This window comes from Octodon degus, unplaced genomic scaffold (assembly GCF_000260255.1).
Source record: "Octodon degus isolate 3935 unplaced genomic scaffold, OctDeg1.0 scaffold00158, whole genome shotgun sequence".
Taxonomy (NCBI): Eukaryota; Metazoa; Chordata; class Mammalia; order Rodentia; family Octodontidae; genus Octodon; species Octodon degus.
In genome coordinates this window covers 1,398,191-1,413,920 of record NW_004524734.1, presented here as the reverse complement: position 1 = coordinate 1,413,920, position 15,730 = coordinate 1,398,191, and the positions used below count along the sequence as shown (strand labels likewise).

General features: G+C 46.6%; 1 protein-coding gene across 1 annotated transcript in view; it reads right to left on the bottom strand.

Annotated features, from left to right (window-relative positions):
• Tbc1d1 (TBC1 domain family member 1) overlaps positions 1–15,730 on the bottom strand; it is a 222,302-nt gene that overhangs the window by 62,817 nt on the left and 143,755 nt on the right. Inside the window, exons 10-14 of the mRNA XM_004642666.2 lie at positions 14,630–14,716; positions 11,049–11,329; positions 8,843–9,001; positions 8,129–8,248; positions 6,912–7,051 (exon numbers count right to left, since the gene is read on the bottom strand). Coding sequence (XP_004642723.1) covers positions 6,912–7,051; positions 8,129–8,248; positions 8,843–9,001; positions 11,049–11,329; positions 14,630–14,716 — 787 coding nt within the window. The remainder of the gene's footprint in view (positions 1–6,911; positions 7,052–8,128; positions 8,249–8,842; positions 9,002–11,048; positions 11,330–14,629; positions 14,717–15,730) is intronic.

Here is a 15,730-nt window from a genome sequence, read left to right as displayed (position 1 = left end):
AAACAAAAACATTTTTAAAAAGAAAGTGAGCACACTGTCTTGGAATTATAAAGAAACTAGGGCTATGGGGACGAGAGCGCAGCACTGCCACCAAGCGGAAAAGAGTTGGCAAGGCAGGGAAAGAGTTCCTGCCCAAGCCCTGTCCTCATGCCCAGGCTTAGTGAGAGGCAGGTACAGCTTGGATAAGTAAGGAAATCTCTTGAGGTGCTCACAGGGCCCAGTGAAAGTGGACACCACCAATGAAAACAAAAAGGTGAGACCCAGGCAGCTGTCACAATGGTTCCTACATTTTCTAACACACTGATTCATCATTATTCTTTATAAAATTCATTTAAATTTCCTTGAGCATATAAACTCTCAAAAATCTATAACACAGGGGCTGGAGAGATGGCTCAGTGGTCTAAAGCACCTACTTGGAACAAGCTTGGCAAAGCACAGGGACCGCGGTTCCATCCTCCAGCACCACATGCCAGCCAGCCGCGCCCCCTGGTGGGCTGAGCTGGCCACACACACACACACACACACACACACACACACACACAATAAATAAATGTTAAAAAAAAATTTTTTAAAAAAAAATCTATAACACAAATAAAGCAGAGCTAGAAAGTGCTTTCTATACTTTCCACAATAACATTCAAAAAACCATAAAGATTCAGATTATATAGTAGTCTTGCCACTACTATTCATGCCTACTCCTGCATACCACCTGCCCTCCTGACACCCTGCCTGCAGAACAGACACCCCGACGCAGCCACACGTGCAACACGAACACCTGTGAACTTCACCCTCGCTGGACTATTTGCTTATTATACAATCAGTTTCAGACCAGAAATCATTCTTATCTACACAAGAATAGGTTTTCTTTCTTTTTTCCTAAGACATGTAAAGTCTAAATGCTGTGACTGTTGGTGAAATCCTTAAATGAAGTGTCAGACTAAGACTATAATTGTTCTCTGGCACACAGAGGTAAATAAAAGAATTTTCCACTGGTCCAAGTTGGGAGTGGCCTGAAGAAGTATTTCTTTTTTTTTAAATTTATTTGTGTGTGTGCGTGTGTGTGTGTGTGTGTGTGTGGCCAGCTCAGGCCACCAGGGGGTGGGGCTGGCTGGCATGTGGTGCTGGGGGATTGAACCGCGGTCCCTGTGCTTTGCTAAGCTTGTTCTAAGTAGGTGCTTTAGACCACTGAGCCATCTCACCAGCCCCAAGAAGTATTTCTTAACAATAAAGAATTCTCTTTTGTACAAAGCATGGGGAAGAGAAACTGTGGAGTCTATGCCAGCAAACATCTAGTCAGAAACTGATTTTTAGCACTGCCAGCGGGCCTCACAATTTAGAGTCCACAGCTAAGACAGAAAACCCTGCATCTGTTCCAGGTCCTCAGTGCCGTGTAGGGGATAAAGTTTCCCTGGAAAATAAAACAGCAGCAGAGAAGCAGAGCACTGTAGGTCTGGTTCTTTGTGCCGTGTCACCATGCTTTACCCTCCTGTATCGCAGGTTTTCTCATCCCTGCACTTTCCCACCCATACTGACTCTGCTTTTCCATATGCACAACTCTTCAGGAAAGAGGTCACTGCTGGCTGCAGGTGTAGCTGAGGAGGGCACTTGTTCAGCATGTGCAGGCCCTGTGTTCAAACTAAAATACTGCAAGAAAAACACAAAAGGTCAGTGATGACACAGGCTTGAAGCCTGAGATCCTCGGAGACCACCTGAGTTCATCTAACAAGACCCCACACAACGTAACACAGAAGCCTAGACCGGGACTAGAAACGTGGGTGGGATCCTTTGTGACTGCTGCCTCCTCGGCCTTGCTACACCAGCTGGACCAGCACCATCACACGGGGGGCACCTTGTCAGAAAGGGAGGCACTCAGGAACCCTCTGATCTACTGCACCAGAATCTGACTTTTAAGAGGATCCATGTCCATGAAATACTGCTCTGACCTGGCGTATGACAGAACTACTTAGTGACGAGTGTGTTGACATCTTCAAGGCAAAGAGCAGCCCGTGTCTGACCTCTAGCAAAGGCCTCAGGCAGGCTCAACAGTGAAGACCTGAAAGCGAGTGGGGAGCTGCAGAGCCCTAAGAGCCACTGTCCTACGAGGGCCACACCAAGTGCAACTGCCCTGAGCTGCACCCCACAACACAGCCTGAAGCAGCCCCAACCCTTAGCACCTTTGCTGGGGTTTCCTAGCTCTCTCCAGAGAGCACCTTCTGTGGATTAACAGTTTACCAAGTACGGTTCTTCCCAATGCTCGGCGTCACAGAAGCCTTTCATGCAAAATGCACAGCACACAGAGGACAGCACACACTTCCCTGCAACTTCTGGGGCAGCAGCCAGAAGCGACCACCACCAAGTAACAGCACTGTAAAGTCCACTGCTTCACATGCCATTTTCTGCGCAGCTTTCAGCAGCCTATTTCATGATGTGTGCTTGCTTTATGACAAAACATTTGCCTTGCCATGTCTTCAATTAAAAGTTGGTGGTGTCCTATTTATTAGGGGTCCCCCACTCATGGGTGCACAAGCAGCACGGGAGGTGAGTGCAGCGGAGCCAGGGAAGCCTCCTGTGTGTAGAGACCCTCCCTGCTGCCTGTCGCTGGCATTACCACCTGAGTGCCCCCTCTGGGCATATCAGCGGCTGCACTGGGGTCTCCTAAGAGGGAACTCTACTGTGAATGCTGTGTGTGAGCTATCTAGGTTGTGTGTTCTGACGAGAATCTAATCCAGGAAACATCTTCCTCTTCCTGCCATTGTCTTCCACAAAAGCAGTCCCTGGTGCCAAAAAGCTGGGGACCACTTCTCTTTATCACTGAATTTCCCTTCCACACAGCACTTGCTGTGCCCTGATCCACAGTTCAAGACGCGGACACTCACTCTTCCAGGCTCAGATTGCAGCCAGCTCTCTCAGACCCTGCTTACAAGAATTCTTACAAAAGACCCACTGGTCAACATTGACATGGACATAAAAAGGAAAGAGGGTTGAGGGTGTAGAAGAGAGCTTGCTCAGCCTGTGTGTGGCTCCTGGCTTGACTCCTCGCATTGTAAAATGCATACATACATACACACATACATGATACACACGTACACAAACAGAAGAATGGAATTGGGACCGTTTGCCCTACTAAACACAGAAATATAAATGTTCAACTATGAATTAACTTTATGCCCTGCCAGGGAGTTAGAAACTTAGGTTTCTAAGACATAAAATGCAGATTATTCTTACAACTTAAGTACCTCCCAGGGAGCGTGTACACGGACACAGCCACACATCCCTGAGAAAAGGACAGGCTGATTTGGTGAGCAATATTTCCCCAATCTAATCTCCACTTCTATCCATGCTGACTGTGAGTTTACAGTTTCTTCTCTTTTTTATATTTTAGTTGGAGCTGTGTTCCTAATCACTAACACACGCTCTCCAGGTTTTACTTCATACACAAAAATGAGAACTCTTAAGTCACAGAAAGTCTCATTTCTCCTTCAGCAGTACCATCATTACTAGGTAAACATTGTAGGTTTTAATCATAGCTTGTTTTACAAGTTTTTCCAAGTGAGACAAAATGGATGGGACAGTACCAATGTCCCATCTTATTTTTTTTATCTTCAAAAAAGGTAAGATTTCCTATCTGTTCATCTGAAGTTGACACTCTCTGAATACTAATACAAAACAGTCACTCTGAGTATCTGAAATGGTTTTCCAAGGGGCTGGATTTTTGTGGTTGTTTGGTTTTTTTGATCCTGGGTCTCACCACATAGTTGAAGCCAGCCTTGAACTCACTGCAGAGCCCAGGCTGGCTTAGAACTGGAAGCAATCCTCCTGCCTCCGCCTCCTGAGTGCTGGGATCCCAGGTCTGCACTGCCATGCCTGGCTTGAGGCACAGTGTTAAGTGCATCTCTCTCCAGCACACTAATAAGCGTCACCTCACGTCAGAATGGAAGCTGGGCCAGCCTAGCTACCTCAGCGGCTACAGATCAGCCTGCGCAGGCAGAAACGGCACCTCCGCTGGGGACTGCCCTGAAGTATCAGGGCTCTTTAGCTGTCTCTGGATCTGGAAGACCTGCACAGGGAGACATGGAGATCTGCCATGAAGGCCAACGCACGCACCTGCAGATGGGGAGGGAGAGCCGCAGAGGACCTAGACTGTGGGAAAGGAAGTCACAGGCAGAAGCCCAGCTCCCTCCCTTCCACACTCCAGCTCCAGGGCTAAGGCGGCAGAGGGAGGAGTGCTGGCCCGCAGCCGAGCTCCTGCACCTCGATGCACAGCAGAAGCACGCTTTCCATTTGGTAGTCATGCTTGGCTGACAGAGATGTACATAAACTCCAGCCCCTGCCCAGGCGGAAGCCTACAGAGAACTTCCGGTAAGGGCTGCTCAATCAACAAGAAACCATGAGGGCCACACCAGTGGCTCCCATTGGGCATCTCTGGAGCAGTGCAGGGCCTGTAGGTTCAGAGCTGGACTCTTGGGGCAGGGCCCCATGAGTCCAGCTCCTGCCTCTGGCTCCCGGGAGTTCATGGTTCAGGTAAAGTGACTAAAGCCATTCCTAGCCTCCCCTCCCCCACTTATAAAATGGGCATAAGTGCAAAGTTTACTCTCAGAAGAGACTAGGTGTGAAAGGAAATTAATTCACGTAAAGCTCTTAGTACAGCAAAAAGGGTACAATACAACTACTACACTAACCCAGTCTCAGATTCTTCAGTCTCTCTTCCTCTTGCATGCCTGGAACACCTACAACATTACCCAGAAACTCTACAACGTTCCTTGTTTCTAAGAGGACAGAAAGGATATGGGCCTACAGAGAAACAGGAGACACAGGAGGGAGGGGGAAATCAACGGGAGCGCACGCTGTCTGCGACAACCTGAGCAACTATAAAGGCCTCAATGCCTAAGCAACCTGGAGAGCAATGGCAAGGAAAATGAATAAATATGAGTGGTGCCACGGGAGCTGAGTGCAGGGGAACATCAGGGTAAGGAGATCTGGAGTATCTCCTGGTAGCACGGAGGTCACAGAAAACTGGTCAGCAGAGCCTTCTGGGAAAGGTGTTTTTAAGTAACACTGGGGGTGGGCAGCCAGGGAACACAGCCGGATCCCACACAGTGCCTGTGAACCCCTGCAGAGAATGAGTGAGCAACATCTGCAGGAGCTTTGGCCAGAGAAAAAATGGGCTCAAACAGCAACCTTCACGGAGCGCCTGACGGGTCTCCAAGAACATTCTTCTGCAGAAGATAGCAACTTAACTTTTGGGGTCTGAGGAATTCAAGGTGATTCCACTTAGGAACAGGAGAAGCAGCGCCTAGGGCAGGCCCGGCTTTCCTTTTTTTTTAAATGTATGTAGGACAGGTCTATAGAGTCTATAGAGTCTTACTACATAGACTGGACTCGTAGCGATCCTCCTGTTTTCAGGCTCTCAAGCACTGAGATTACAGGTGCGTGACACCATGCCGTCTCAATCACCATCTCAGCCCACCCCAGGGGTGGGGCCCGCGTGGCACAACAGGGAGTCGAAGCCCGGCCGCTGTGCTCTGCCTAAGCAGGTGCTTTAGTCCGCTGAGCTATCTGGCCGGCCCTAGGCCCTGCTCTTCAGTACCCCATCCATTACAGTTCAAGGGCCACGCTCTTCAGCTCTGCACATAACTCCACCAAGTATGGCGCAGAACAACCCCCAGGGACTGGCTGACACTCCCGACCAGGTCACAGCCCAAAGTACATGAGGAAGGCAAGCTGGCCAAAAGCTCTTCCACACAGCAAGCAATCAATTCAATCTTCCAGTAGCAGTTCATAATCAAGGTCAGGATACAGGAGGCAAGAATTATTTAAAACAAAAAAAGATTAATGAACTCCAATCTACAGAAACAGAATAGTGAAAGCTCAGGGGCAGGAACAACATTCTGTGTGGGCCAGAAGCCTGGGGGCACCACGCTTAGTTCAGGTTCCTCAAGGGGACAACACTTTGGCCAGAGGGTACCCTGCAGTCACAAGGGCAATTAACCTGGAGAAGAAATACAAGAGCACAGTGGTTTCTGCAATCCTCATCCCCCAAAGAGCCGGAGGGGAGTACAAATTGAAACTGCAGGGCTTCAGAGGCCAGAAGAGAACCAGGCTGAAATGAGAGCAGGGTTTGGTGCAATCTAAGGGGGCGTTTTTGTAAACTGAGAGCTGTTCTAAGATGGAACAGCCCTTACCATGTCCCAGACATAACACTGAGCATGTTGAAACCATCACATTCCAGGCTCCACACCCCTGCTAGTGAGGACTGGCCACTACGCTCCAGGGCACTGTTCTCACACACTGAGGCTGACACGCGCAGGGGTTCTTGAAGTTCTGCTGCTTCATACTACCTCACAGCTCAACTCCTCCACAGTCCCTAAGGAAGGATGCTGCTTCTCCGCAGCGGGTAGGGGCCATTTGGAGGATGGGGCTGGCAGAGATGGCTCCACAGTGCCCCTGTGGAGGGACCGATGCAAGAGAAGCAGTAGGCCAAACCCAGAGGAATTCACATCACTTGAGTGACTGTGCCGTGACTATTCAGTGGTTTTCTTCCCAGTATTGTGATTTGTGAATACTTCTGAAGAATGTGTCAGTAATGACATCATGACATCAGGGCAGCAAAAGGCATAAGGAAATCCTAGACAGCAGGTGAGAAACTAGATGGCTTGTCCCAGCACACAGCTCCTGGGGCAGAAGGCTGAGATCTGAAAGCAGGCTCCAGAGCCCTGGCTTTGACAACTCTGCCGTTAGGCAGCTCTCCTGCTGATCTCAGAGGCTGCCTCAAATGTTTATTCTAGAGTCCTTTCCTGATTTCACCACCCTCCTACCACTAGGAGGCTCCGCACAGCCACCCTGGGTACACCAGAGTTTGATTCCCAGTACCAAAAACTCTTCTTTGGGTTTCCTTTCAGCGATGCCCTTACCTTCATATCTGCCAGGAGAGTCACTCGCCTTCTGCGGCGTGGCCACTCGCAGGAAGATCTGCTGCCGCCATGAGTGCCGCCGGGTCTTCACAGGGGTCTCACCCACATCTCCCAGGTGGTTTGCTTTGGACTCAAAATCCCTAAAATTGCAAAGTAATTGATATATTACTGGTAGGGAGGTATTGAAGGGTTTCTGGAGGGTAGGGGTTGGCTTAAGTTTTTCTTTATATACAAAGCCCTAAATTATGAATTAATTTTGTATGAGCAAACCCAATTTAATAATCAGAGAAGTTACATCAAGCTCACAGTGGGTCAATACTCTTAAAGAACTATGTTCTTACAACACACTTTCCACAAGAGGAGCAGAACTGCACACTGCTAGTTGATTTCTACCGCGAAAGTATTTAAAAATGTTCCACAGAGCATAGCTTCCAATCAGGCCTCTCTCAGTGCCACTTCAGAAATAAGAAACTGCTCTAGCCACACATGGGAATATTTCCTCCAGGAAACAAGCCTACATTTCTGTGACTGCCACAGAAAATGAAAAACACAAATTGTGGTTTAATTACGCAGAACCATTAATGCAATAATTACGCAGTTATACTTGCTAATAACAACTACCTTAGCATTGGCATTTTAAGAATTACAAAATAAAGCATAGTTGTCGATACATACAAAAATACAAACTAACTGCTTGTTTCCCTGGACGTGGGGGGCCGCTGGAGTCCATGCTCAGCTGTGCACCAAAGGCAACAGCAGCCCCCACCTACGCGACAGACGCCTTCCTCCTCAGAGGAGGGCGCCACTCGCTGGCCAGCACGCTGCTGTCACAGCGCTACTTCACGCACTTTAGGAGCTCTTTAGGAGGCTTTAATGTCCGAGATGACAGAATTAATAAGCCTGCCGGATCAACCTGGAGAACAGGTTAATGGCATGTTTCAAAAACTATCATCCAAGGGCTGCAGCAATAGCTCAGCAGCATTAAGTGCCTGCATAGCAAGTGCAAGGTCCTGAGTTTGATTCCCAGTACCAAAAAGTAAAAAAAACTTTAATAATAATAATAACTTTCTGTAAGGAAAAAGAGTAAGCCAAGACATACAACAAATTCAGTCAATGTAATTTTTAAACAGCAAAGAACACTGAAAATACCCCCACATATTTAGCAATGTTTCAATGTTTATAACATCCAGGTTTGAGATATCTAAAGTAAGCCCTACCTTTTTGTGTTCATAAAGTCAGAGGTGTTATTCTCATCTACAGGAGCCAGAAATTTTAGAAAATTTGGCACAGAGGAAGAAGAATGAAGTTTTTTCCGCAGGGCATTACGGTACGAGATGCTGAGAGTTTGGTTAAGAAAAGAGTTTTAGGATAAAGAAATATAAACATACAAAGTATAAAATATAAACTTCAAAGTTGAAAGAAAAAATTTTTGTGCTAATGCTAAAAGCAGTCAACCTGGTAAGAAATAATTTACAAATGAGATTCAACTTCTATTTTAAGGCAATGAAATTTCCTTTTTAGTGCATGAGAGCAGTGATTAAAAAAAAAAAAAATCAGTGAATCTTAAAAGGACTTTCTTTCAAACTGAAAAAAAAAAAAATTCCTAAATTAATCCAAAAGCTTCCGACAGGGCACAAACAGAGGGCACATGCTCAAGTGTAGTGGGTGCATGGTGTGTACAGTGGTACAGGATCTGGGAAAGCCTGCCACCAAGACTGTGTCCACACTTGTATGAAAATTAACAGTAAATGAAGTCAGCTCAGGTGTCAGTGGGAGGTGGTGAGCGCAAACAAGCACACACAGCAATGTGGCTGGCCTCGTGGCTCGGCTTTGTGGCTCAGCCCCGTGGCATGGTGCAGCACAGCGCATGCGCAGGTAGTGTGAGCCCCCAAGAAGGCAACCACCTGAACTGGCCACGCAAGTGTGCTCACCTCTTCGGCATAGCATTCCCGCTTTGTTCTCCACTGGAATTATGTTTTAGATACTTAAAAAAGTTTGGCGAGGAGGCAGAGGGGTTAAGACGAGGAGGAGAAGAATCGGAAGTCTGCCCTGAGCAGCGCTTAGACTGGCCCACAGATGCATGGTCCACGCTAAAGGGCAAGTAGAGAAAGTACGGGGTTAGCGTGGAGCAAGCTGGAAGGAGCTGTCACAGAGTAGAGAGGACAGTTTCCCCCCACCCCATCGCTGTCACCACTGGTGGGGCACTTTCCAGGAAACCAAGGAAGTCAGAGGCCATTCCCAGCCTGTCATTTCCCACTCGCTGTGCTCCTAGTAACTCTTTTTCCTGTACTTCCTTTCTGGGAACTGACCTGAAAAGCTTTTAAAATTAAAAGAAAGACAAAAGAAAAAAATCCAAAATTGCAACAACAACAAAAAATCCCTTTAAAAGGAACAATACGCTGCCTTGCATTTCAACGTCCTACAGTATTTCCTGTAGCTAAAGCAGAAGACAGTTCACAGAGGTAGAGACAGAAAAATGGGCTGTTCCACAGACATGGGCAGCCAGATGTGTCCCTAGCCCTTTCCTCACCAGCTAAGCTACCTCCTGAGGGGGGAGAGGACAGCAGGAAAGCGCACCACGCAGGTCCTATGTGCATCTGCAGGCCCCTCCAGGTAGGATGGTTCATTCTCACCACAGATACCACAGGTAAGGAGAGAGGACACGCGGGCGGCAGCATGGACATGGTGTGCGCAAGGCGGCAGCACACGCAGCGAGACTCACATGGCCGCAGCCAGGAGCCACGGGAACGCACACCTAGTAAACAGCTGCCGAGAACATTCAGTCTCCGTGATCACAGTTACCCCACTGAATTTAAAAGCCCAATATTGATTTCCATGGATGACTGAAAGCAAAGCAGGCGGCCATTCACCGTGCCAGGTGCATTAGCATCTGTCTCCACCTCTCTGGACACAGCTCAGATAGCCCTGCACAGCCCATCCATCAGCCGGTGTGGCCTCCCCAACATGCCTCTGGGCTGCTGGTGCCACCACAAAGTGGGAGGCAGGAACAGTACACGGGGGTGGTTACAAGATGAAGGGATTTTTTTTTTATTAATTTATTTTTTATTTTTTGGCCAGCTCAGCCCACCAGGGGGCGGAGCTGGCTGGCATATGGTGCTGGGGGATTGAACCGTGGTCCCTGTGCTTTGCTAAGCTTGTTCTAAGTAGGTGCTTTAGACCACTGAGCCATCTCACCAGCCCAGGTGAAGGGATTTTAGAAAAGTTTAAAAATTATTTTAAAAGATAATTCTGCCAGGTGTGGTGGCGCACACCTGTAATCCCAGCTCTTTGGGAGGCTAAGGCAGAAGGATCACAAGTCTGGGGCCAGCCTGAGCAACTCAATGAGACTGTTCCAAAACTTTAAAAATGTTAGAATTAAAAAAGAAAAAAGAAAAAAAAAAGACCTGGGGATGTAGCACAGTGGGTTCAATCTCTAGCGGGCCCCACAAACACACAAGGTAATTCTATGCTATTTATATTTATAGTTTCTGGCACGCAGGGTTAATCATGAAGAGAAAAATATTCACCAAGGGACCTGGAAGGACCAGGAGAACTTCTGCTGCCATAGCATTCATCTAATTGTTCATTTGAACTAACCACTAAAACCTGTACATCTTGTTAGAAAAATCTAGATTATTGATAGAAAATTCAGAAAATGTAGGTTCCAAGTCTGTGACTCAGTCTTGCCCCAGTCACAGGCGGCTCAAGACAGAAGTGCAGGACCACTACTCTGAGTCCATACGAGTGTTCACGCCACCTCTCCCATGCTGCCGGAGTCCCATGTGGACTCCGTGACGCTGTCACATGGCGGCCCAGTTCCAGGTCCCTGGAGAGACGCAGATGCTCACCCGCCTGCCGGCTTCCTGGAGGCCAGCAGTTGTGCTGCCTGTCCCCTGGGCTCCACTTCTGCTCACTGCCCCTGCGCACGAAGCAGGCAGCCCTGCCCCGCCACCAGGCTTCCTGGGAGCGCAGGGAGGTGCACCACGGCTCCAAGCCGTACCTCTTCACACCAAGAGTAAAATCCGACTCGGGATTCTCCCCCACCCGGTAAGCACACTGAAGACACGCATAGCTGGCTAGTCACACACATGCCCCAGCTATCTGCAGGTCAAGTTTTACATTTTAAACACATCTTACTTGCGTTCGTGAGGCGTCTCCGTGCTCACCGAGTGATACCTCATGAGCTTCCTCTGGCTGGCTCCCGGAGTCCCCTGGGCTGGCTCCGGAGGCACCAGGCACTGCACAGGGACGTGGCTCAGGGTGTTGGCTCGCCTCCGGAAGGCCTGCTGCGGGGACAGCGGGGCAGGCTCCTCCAGGGTGTGGCTCTCCGAGTCATTGGACAGGTCATCTGAGGAGCCGAGGAGCTTGAAGGAGCTCTCAGAGATGGGGAGGGCCTCTCTGTCCCCGGTGGATGGCTCCTGGCAGGAGACAGCAGGTCAGACACACCATGAGGCCAATGTGGGATGTCTCTTAGTCCGGTGCAGAAAATATTTCAATACACAGACATGTGTGATCAAAAGGCCATCTAGGGACCACCAATTTATAAACAGAGGGGGCTGGGGAGATAGCTCAGTGGAATAAGTGCTTGCCTGGCAAGTGCAACGTCCTGAGTTCAATCCCTAGTACCACCAAGAAGAAAAAAAAAAAATTCTAAGACAGACAGACCCATAAAATTCCTGCTTGTTGGAGACAACGTACCTGTGTGCTGCAGAAACAGGGCAACCGCCCCTGTGCAAGGACAAAAGGAACAACCACAATAAGTAACTGTCTGAAGCTGCAGCATGAACAGCTCCTCTCTCCATAGTACACGGCTCCTCACTGCTGCCTGTAGACTCTAATGTGTGCGGGACAACTGGTCTCCACCACTGAACCAAGTTCTTTCTCTCTGCCAAGTGCACCTGCATATGCTACCCACACTGCAGGCTCTCTCTGATCCTGACCTGTTGTTGAGACTTAACTCTGTCATCTCGAGGTGAAAAACCATGTCTCATCCTCCGAGTACAGAAAATCTCTCTAGGCACTTTTTGTCACAATTCTGAGGAAACCATTGTACTTCTTTCTGCAGCTCACTTTCTTCATCTGTAAGATAGCAAAATTCTACCTTACTTTTTCAGAAAGTAAGCAAGAATATACAGCTTCAGGTACTCTGGATGTATAAAGGTCACAGAAATACTGTTTCACTAGGGACTCATTTATTACTGAGTGCTCAAACATTGAGAATCACAACAATATTTTAATACTGCATGCTTTTAAGATGAATGCGTTTCTAAAGAATGAACTACTGCCACTCATGCAAAACAATGCTTAGCACTGCATCTGGCAAATAGAGGCCATTTTTTTCAAAATAAAAAATGAAACGAGAGGAAATGTACCAGCTTGCTCCTACTGAACCTGTGAGAAGGGACAGGAACATCAACATGAATACAGTAAAAAGGAATGAGCTTATCTCACAGTGAACTGGAGAACCCAAATTCTATCTGTTCATTCAGTACAAAGGTGGAGGTGTCTGGGATGATAGGTGTTCAAGATTTTAACCTCAAAACTTAAATTTTTATAGTGAATGGAATGGGTATATATTTGTACTTCTGTGGGAATTATTTAGAAAATACTTAATTCCCAGCACAACATAAAATATTTTGGGGGGGAATCAGACACAGGAGTTTGGGCTTGGATAGGTGCTTGTGTGACAGAGCTATATCCCCAGTTAATTATTTTCATAACTATAATTTTTGATCTTAAAAACTTTAGTTTTGAAGATTCTTTTAATTTAGGGGTTAAAACAATATACTACAGAAAACAATCTCTTAGAGAGAGAGAGAGAGAGAGAGAGAGAGAGAGAGAGAGAGAGAGAGAATATCACTCTCGCGTTCTCTGTTCTTCTAAATTCTTATTACTAACCTTCCAGATTACTGACCCTGAGCTTAATTTGATGACTGAGAGAGCCCTTCGCATCTTCAACTTCTTTGCAACTCCTACATGTTTTCAATTTATTAGAAGAGACCCAAATACATAAAATTCATGTTTGTGGCAATTTCTGTTTAATATAAAGAAATGAAAGGTGCAGAAAAGTACACTGAGGAGACTCATGGAGGTCCCTTCAGAAAAGGCATATTTCTCTCTGAAAATCACCTAGAAACTGAAGCAAGGCATGGGTCCTGGCTCTCTGCATTTTGGAGAACAAACAGTGAGCAGTGTGACTAGCCAAGCTGCTACCTAGTGTCTCCACTGACACTAAACCACCTGAAATCCCCTCTTCCCTGCTCACTGCCACAGATGAATATTTATACTTTCTTCAAGATTTAGTTGGAAAAAACCACTGCTCTCTCCTTTCCCCCAAGCTTTCTCTGGTCCCAAATATAACTCCTCTTCCCTCCACACCTCTGGAATCTAAGTTCCCAGTGTCTCTCCTGGGACCCTCTCAGGGCTCCTATCCCACCCTACCTGACTCTGGGGTGCTTGTGTTTACCATCTCTGTCCCAGCTAAGTCCCTACAGGGAAGGGGCTGGGACCTACTCATCTGTATACAACAGATAAACTAACATTTCCACATAAGATGTGAACTTCAGGGCAGAATCAGCATGTATTAAATTGCAGCTAGATGCCTCCTGATCAGTTCCAGAAGGTGTATGAGGTTGGAGGCCTCATTCCCCAAGTGGACTGACATCTGTAGCCCAGCAGCAGCAGCAGCACTGCCTTGGAGCCTGCCAGAAACTTAGCATTTCAGGGTTTGCTCCAGGCTGACTGAATCTGAGTCTGTGTGTTAATCAGAACCCTCCTCTAGGTGCACCTTAAGGAAGCATTTCGTGAACTGTGCAATAGAACATGCCAGAAGACAGTAATAACAACGTAGTAGCTGGCATTTTTTTAGACAAATTACAAAAGGAAATACCAGTATGTATCACATACTGTTCAAATTAATTATTAGTTTGTGAGCTTTTCATTTTCTGTGTCTGTGTAGCTTCAAGCATTTGTGAACAATGTCACAATGTCCAATGTGTTTTTTATTGTTGGTTATGATATAAAACACTGAGAGCGACACAAATATGACAGATCTCAGAAGAGTTTGAACCATTCCTGTGAGAAGGAGCTGGCCTCCAAAAAATTCTTCATTTTTCAACAAAGAAGGCTTCTACTGCAGAAAGCAAAGCTTCCCCAGCACAAAAATCCAATCCTACTCCTTGGCACTGATGCAGTTAAGCCACCCAGATTTACCTACTTTAAGACTCTAGGAAGCAAAATGTTAGAGCAAGGACACAGGCCCAGGTTACATGGACAATGGTTGGCTTCCACACTCCCACCACCATGATGGCAGCCTACAGGGATGAGGCTACCTGCCTTGAGGATAGTTTTAGAAACTGAAGTTGTATACTTCTCTGCATTGACAAACTATCTCCCAATTATAATTACTTTTATTATCAGAAAGTTTACCTGGGAAAGAAATCCCTTGGTTACATTATGACAAATTAGATGTTAACTGTCTAAAATTATATCTTGTTTCTCTGCTGATGTAACAACCATCTACTTTTTATGTAATACTTCCATGTTATGGTGGTTACATGACCAGCCCTCCACCTGAGCCAAGAAGTCTGGAAGCACCACATCTTTTATGACCAGGGATCTGATGCTTTTTCTGCTTTTTCTGATGACCCTATAGACAGAAGATGAGCAAGACCTGTTGACTGGCTTCTTCAGAGTGTCATAGAGAGAAGGCTGCTTACTTTGCTGGTGCTACTTAGTGTACTAGACACAGAGCTGTCCAGATCCACGCTGGTGGAGTGATCCTGCAGGCCTCTGGCTTTATTACCCTACATGAAGAAAAGGCAGATGAATTATGACCCCAGAGACCTTTACAAAGCCATCAGATCAAAGATGTTACATTTGCTCTATTTAAATGAGCTCAGGAAAAACGCTACTAAGCATAGATACACAATGAGAACAATCAGTATTTCTGTTACTTTTTTCTTAAATACCTCCCCACCCTAAATGTTCTAGAACACCTATTGGGTCAGTCATCTGGCATTGATGGCAGGCAGGACAAAGACAATGTCTACAAAGAAAAGCAGGTGTTCAAGTAAGCCCACTCAACAGCTCTCTCCCCAGGACACAAGCTGTCAGGACAAGCCAGTTGTGTGCCACTCAACCCATCTCCTATCGCCTTGGGAGCTCTCAAACATAGCTCCTCTCACCCTGGTTTTGTGAATGGACAATTTTTTATCATCTCAGAAGATGAGGCAGAGTTCTCAGAAATATCCTCAAACAAAATAAACCTTAACTTTTTATAACTAAAACATTTGTTTCAATGAAGTTATCATAAAATCACAATGAACTATATCATTATTACACATTGCAAGCTCCAGAAAGGTATGAAATGTCAATTAAAAAAAAATCAGACTCTGATTTCTTAGAAGTGCCATCAAGGCTTATTTATGCCTATGGTACTGAAGGAGGTGACTTCATAAACAACTCCTAGGGGCTAAGGAGATAGCTTGGCAGTGTAAGTGCTTGCCTGGCAAGCGCAAGAACCTGGGTTCGATCTCCAGTACTGTATGCCATGCCCTGGGCACACCATGCCAGCCAACAAAACTGGGCATGGCAGTGCACGCCTGTAATCCCAGCACTGGGGAGACTGAGACACAAGGATTACTATGCATCTGAGCTGAAAAGTGAGACCCTATAGCAAATTAATTAATTAATTAATTATTTTAAAAAAATTACAAGAGTAACTCCTAGATTGATGTATGTGTGTTCTTTGTTCTTCCTACAAAGCTGAAGTTGACAATCTTTTCTATAAAGGGCCATGTAGCAAATACCTCTTGCAC